Source organism: Geospiza fortis, unplaced genomic scaffold (genome assembly GCF_000277835.1).
Source record: "Geospiza fortis unplaced genomic scaffold, GeoFor_1.0 scaffold1466, whole genome shotgun sequence".
Classification (NCBI taxonomy): Eukaryota; Metazoa; Chordata; class Aves; order Passeriformes; family Thraupidae; genus Geospiza; species Geospiza fortis.
In genome coordinates, this window is record NW_005054635.1 from 170,699 (window position 1) to 177,288 (window position 6,590).

Here is a 6,590-nt window from a genome sequence, read left to right on the forward strand (position 1 = left end):
ACTCAGAGCTCCAAAAGCACTGCAATGAGAACCACTGGTGTTGCTAAGATTGCCTGTGCTAGTAGGTTCAACTCTTTAAATGCTAAAGTTTGTATTTAGTTATGTGTCAGTGAACATTAATTATATTCCCTGTATTAAAGTTCAGTTTATTGAATTTTGTAATCAACTGCATTACAAATTTCAAATCTGGAATGTCACCATCACCAGTTTCTATGAGAACTGAATAAATCAGCAGCTGGTTGGTGGCAGTGATCAAAACCATCCTGGTCTTAATAGGTCCAACCACAAACCACAAAGACCAAGAAGAAATGGAAGTTACTTATGTTAGCCATACACACCCCCCAGGAAGAGTCTGTAATTTTAAATATGTCTGTAATGAGAAAAAACATTCAAGAAAGTAAATTATGTATAAATTAAAAAGTAAAGGGCAATGTAAAATTTATGAAGTCCACCTAATGACATGTCATCAACCCTCTAGGAGGAATGTGGGAAACACAATGACACAAACATACACAATCTGTTAGACAAAAATAAAACACAGTTAATGGGTCAATCACACCCAGCAATACATGAAAACACTTCAACTTCTTTAAGCTACTCTTTGGAAGGGTAATTAATTCTAAGGATCAAGCCAGTGCACTGTTACTCTAACATCACTCAAGGTCAAGGTCTACAGCTAGCACTGGAAGACTCTGCATGGCCAGGAAAATGGGTTCCTTCTTGCCATGATCTGCCTTGCCTGCCATTTCATGCTACTTTTTCCAAAATGCTTGCATTATACATCCATATGTTTGTAATAAGAAATCAAAGCGTGTTTAGCAAATCTAGACCCCACCATCAGGCAGATAAAAGGAGGCAACACTCTCTGCCTTAAGAATCTTCCCACTCCAAGACCCTCTAAAGACCTTGATCATTCTCCATATCATCTCCAAAGGCAAAAGAAGCTCAAGTGCACATTTACAGACCTGACCAACACCACCTGACTATGCAATACTCTACACTTTAATGAGCATCAATGCACAGCTGGCTTCATCCACTTAAAGTGAAGCAGAATACAGCAATAAAACACTAAAGAAATGTAGATATCAAAGGAGAAATGCTACTGGCCACACATCATCTCCTGATCTACACAGACCTACCCCAAAAACTTACCTTGCAGTAACACCAAGTAGAACACCATGTTAATTATGACTAGGGGCTAGAGTCTGCACCAGATGTATGCTAAAATTCCACTATTTAAAACATAATTCTTTAACTCTCTATTTCATAAAGCAGCCAGGGAGATTGGCTTTGCTATAGCTGCAATCAACACAACTGAATGAAGGGTGGCTGTTTGGTATGCTCCAGCAGGGGAAGACAATCCCACACATGTTGAAGTAAAATGGACATAGTGCTTTATGGACAGGTTAGTTACAATTAAACAGAAAAAAATTAAAATATGGTAACAATCCAAAACTGAAACCCAGTTGCATGTGAGATACTAAAGATCTGAACTCTGTGAGTGGTCACAGGGTGCTCTTCAACACAACAGACATCTATTTCTGAGGGATATTAAAAATACCATACCAGGTAAAAGACACTAGAAAACAGTCTCTAAACAAAACAAAACAAAAAACCCATCAGAAATAAGACACTAGAAGCCCAGCATAAGAACATTCTTTATTCCAACTGCTATTCAGAAGGTACTGCAACAATAAACAAAACACTTGCTTCATAAACTAGTTATTATTTTTCATTCTTGCTCTGATCAGGACCCCTTATAAGCAGTCAAGTACCTCCTATGTCACACCTGTTCATAATTCTTTATTTTGAATTTTTTTAAAGAACATATACAAAAGAATTTTTCATGCAAGTTAAACTAAAAACCAAAACAAAACAAAGAGATGAGAAAGGAAATAAGACTTTACAATTACCAAGCTGTAGGGACTAATAATTTCTATTACCTCTCCATCTGAAACACACTGCACTCATTTCTTACAGTAGATATATAAGCACCATATTTTCCTTTTGACTCAGGAAAACAGGAGAAAATTCCTTCTGCATCAACTAACATCACTTCCTCAAATAATTCACTGAAGTTGTCTGTCTCTAACCTTTCCAGTTTGGGCAAGAGAGAAAGAAATTTTATTTTCAAATGAAAATAAAGTCTTTTAAGTTAAGATGCACAATCCAAAGCCTGCTCCCCTCAGTAACCACCATTTTTTCCACAACAGATTAAACTGGCATTAGGAAGGGTAAATGACCAGACAAAGGCATTGAGTGCTCCCTCAGTCAGTTTGGGGATTATGCCACTGTGGGTGGGAGCAATCTACTGGAGGGTAGGAAGGCTCTGCAGGGGGATCTGGACAAGCTGGATCGATGAGCCAAGGCCACCTGAATGAGGTTCTGACTGGTGCTGCCCCTGGATCACAGCAACACCATGCAATACCCAGACCTGCAGTAAAGATGCTTGATGGAAAAGGACCCAGGGGTGCTGGCCAGAACCAGCTGAACATGAGCCAATAAGGTCCCCACGTGGTCAAGAAGGCCAAGGGCATCCTGGCTTGGATCACAATAGTGTGGCCAGCAGGACCACATCAGTGACCATCTCCATGTACTCACGGAGATATCAAGGTGCTGCAGTGAGCCCAGAGAAGGGCAACTGGGGCACAAGTCTTATAAAGAGGAGCTGAGGGAGCTGGAGGTGTTTAGCCTGGAGAAAAGGGGGCTTGGGAGAACCTTACTGTCCTCCAAAACTACATACAAAGGAGACTGTAGCCACATGAGTGTCATTCTCTCTTCACAGGTAACAAACAACAGGATGAGAGAAAATGGTCTCAGGCTGCACCAGGAGAGGTTTAGGTTGGACAGCGGGCAAAAATTTCCTCACTGAAAGTGTTGCCAGAATTGAAACAGGCTATCCAGGAAATGGCATAGTCACCATCCCTAGAGGTATTTTGGAAAACATGTAAACATAGCACTTAGGAACATGGTTCAGTGCTTGACTTGGCAGTGTCAGGTTTATGGGTGGACTCGGATCTTAAAGCTCTTTTCCAAACTAAATTATTTTACAATAAATAAAAAATGTGCACTAAAGATCACATAATATACTCTTCTCCAACTCATAACTTACCATCCTTGTTCAGCCACTGTTTTCTCTGTCTGTAGAGGAGAAGTTTATTGTGGACATATGGCAAAAGAAACTTCACACACCAGCTCTCCACACCAAGCTTGTTTTCTACCAGGACAATAGGGCTTCGGTTATATCTGGCTTCAGGGCAGGGTATTAATCCAATTTCATCTCTTAAAAAACAGAGAGAAATATAATTAAGCTTATTTCTAGTAGGTGACAGTTATTTTTCTCAATACAGAAATGCAATGGTTGGCAATGCTTCCCAACCAAACATTCCATCATCTTTTTTCCTTGTCTTTGCTGAAACCTGTAATTTGAATAGTTTTATTTCATTTTCACAAAGATCCTAAATGACAAAAACCCCATTTTTTCTGTTTTTAGACTATCATCCAAGTGGTTTAACCCTGCGGAATCAAGACAAGCACCCCTGGTTTTGTAATATGTGACAGAGCTGTAACTGCTGCTTCAGCAAGAGAAACAGAACATGCTAAGTAGTACAGGCGCCTGACTGACCAAAAGCTACCCAGGTGTGCCCAGCAGCAGTGTGACCAGGTGCTCTGACACTAAGGATCACACAAAAGAATATCCTCACTTCCATATGTCCTGTTTTTCATTGTCCTGTGCAAGGCAGCATGATCAACAGGGGGAAGATTTGAGACACAGAGGCCAGTCTGATTAGATGACAACTCTGTAGGAGAAATGTAAGCCTTTAAAATAACAGTGACAAACACGAGGATTTGTACCAGCAAACAAAGCAGAAGAGACTCAGCTGTTCAGTTTCAATGGCCCGTAACATATTTTACTTTTTGTCAGGTTTTTCTAGCATGCTGAATAGCAGCTTTGGCAGCTTCTTAGAAATAAACACAGCTCATCAAGGATTCACATTTGTTTAGCATAAAGCAACATTGTTTTATTTCAATTATGCATCATTTCTCCACCAACTCCCCCATTCAGCAGAAAAAATTGTTGCTAAAGAGGGAAATCCTCAGATCTCCCAAAAAAGATTTCTTGTGATGTCATAAAACAAATTCTCCATCTTAAGTCTTCTTAATACAAGATTTACAGATACACGGCAAGTGTCAGCTCCTAAACCTCAACTCAATTATCTTAAATAAAATTTATTACTGGGTACTCTGAGCGTGCTGATTTAGTTCTGTGTCCTCACTGGACTATTATTTAGGTAATCAAAAGTGACAGTGTGCTTGTTTAAGAATGTATTTGCCTATTCAGAAAACCAGTCTGATCTTCTGTACATCACAACATATATCACAAGCTGCAAAAAACACAGGTAAGGTGAACTCAAGGCAAAACACTTGCAAATCACATGGCTCTGTCTCCAAACACACACTCAGGTCCCTTTCACTTCCCCAGTCAGCTGAGAAGAGAGAGAAGAAAAAAGCATTCTCCTACCCTACTAAAAGCAAGAAATGGGTATCAAAGCAAGATCCTTATCTGTGCTGCTCTATTTAACACAAGCTAAGCTCTTCAAGAAGCAAGATAAAACCTAAAATGACATTCCAGTCTGCTTCTTTCAACACAGTATCTTAATAGCCTGAAGTTTGTACATATCGCTGGGTCTTTCTTTAAGGAATGCTAAAAGTCCTTGGTAAAACATTGCCTGGCCTTGCATACAGGGACATTAAAGTCTCCAAAAGCAAGGAAGATGCAGCCAGGCACTACTTGTCTAATTAACTTTGTGAATTAACCATAAGAACTTACCAGCTGTAACTCACAAACAGTATACCAAAGGTAAACAGCAAGGAGAGAAAAAAAACCCACAAAACAAACATCCACACCTTTACTTATTACCAAATGCAAGAAGTCTGACTTGGGTGAGCTAAGCTTCACAACACTGCTTTGAACATGCCAAAACGACAGACAGACACAGTTTGCACAAAGCTGACAAGTGGGTAGGGGTACAAGCAGCCACTGACAAGGGTCAATAAATGATGGAAAAGAGGTGAGTATGGGACAAAAGCATGGGAAGTCAACAGCAACATCATGCATCTAGCAGATTCCTTATTTTCAGTGAAGCTATGCAGTTCCCATGTAAAATAGTTCAAACCTGGATCTGTAGCATGTTGAATTCAGGATACCACCTGTCAGGAACTGCAGCTGGCCAGCAGCAGATGACAAGATGCAGATGCACGAAAAGACCAAGCCAGCACAGCTACAGCCTGGTGCTCCTGAGGCACAGAGGCAGCACAGCAAGGGCCCACAGCCTACACAGGCCTGGAGAGTCCCATTTCAAGTAGTTTCAACCACTTCAGAAACCTAGCAGACATGACTGTCACTTTTTCTACTTTGAGGGATAAAGAAGCAGCAGCTTGTGCTTTTTCACTTGCAGCATGTCACAGTGCGTCAGTCTCAGCACGCACAACTCTTGCAGCCTACTTTCATCTCTGAAAGGAAATTGCAATAGCAGCAAATTCTTAGAAAACATCATCTCTAAGTTTGCTACCAATAAAGCATTCTGGCAGAGGAGTGGGAACTATGAAAAAATCAGAACATTCATTCATAAATACTGGCCCTTTACAGCACATTCTGCTTCACATCCTATAAATGAAGCTTCAAGGCAAAATGCAGCCTTTTTTTAAACAGCATCCATATGCTGCATTTTAAAACCTGGCCGCCCACCCAAATTGCTTACTACATTTAGAGAAACATGAGGGTATTCACTGTAATCTTCTCTTGTTAAGCAAAGGGATAAATTAGGTGACATAAAATTTTCCTATGCAATTGCTTAGTTTATCACTTTCTGGAACAGATTAATAGGCCACTACCTCAGAGACTGCAGTTTCCAGCTGACACAGATACCTCACTTAAATTAGGAAGTTGTTATTCATTATGTGCTACCTTATTTGCCATAACCAACACAGAGCTTGCACATAGATTGAAAGATGCTTCCCTAGTTTGTGTCTTAAAGGCTGGGGAAATACATTCTGGGAAAGAGAAGTATGGGAGGCACTTAAAACAGGGTCTCAACGCTGGTCAACAACACTGAAAAATAAAATAGAGCATCTGCCCCCCAGACTTCTGGATAAATCTGATTCTCACAACCAATTACTGTGGTTTGCATTTTCATAGTCATTCTGTCTTCCTCAAAACAACACACAAAGAAATGACTAGCACTTCTGCCAACAGATATGGATTTGAAGTTGGCATTCACCACACTGCTCTGTTTGTGCAAAGGTGCAATTCAGGAGCTTTCTATCCTAAGCTTTGCTCCCACCAGCGCCAGAGCTCTGTTCCCGGCAGACGGAGAACCCGCTGCCTCCTGCGGGGCTCGGCAGGGCTGGCTCACCCGCGGGCAGGCTCAGCCCCAGCCCGACTGCGCGATGAGTTTAACACTGCCGAACACCGAGTTCAGAGAGAGGTCACAAACAACTTTTCTTTGAAAACATATCTATCGCTTCCAGACCGCGGAGACCTCGCTGGTTCCCATGACGCGGCGCGTTTTACCGGCGGGGCGCTTGTG

The 6,590-nt window shown here is 41.1% G+C and overlaps 1 protein-coding gene across 1 annotated transcript in view; it reads right to left on the reverse strand.

Moving 5' to 3' along the window:
* Positions 1–6,590, reverse strand: part of PTAR1 (protein prenyltransferase alpha subunit repeat containing 1) — a 90,640-nt gene that overhangs the window by 29,217 nt on the left and 54,833 nt on the right. The window contains exon 3 of the mRNA XM_031064805.1: positions 3,113–3,282. Within this exon, the coding sequence (XP_030920665.1) occupies positions 3,113–3,282 (170 nt within the window). The remainder of the gene's footprint in view (positions 1–3,112; positions 3,283–6,590) is intronic.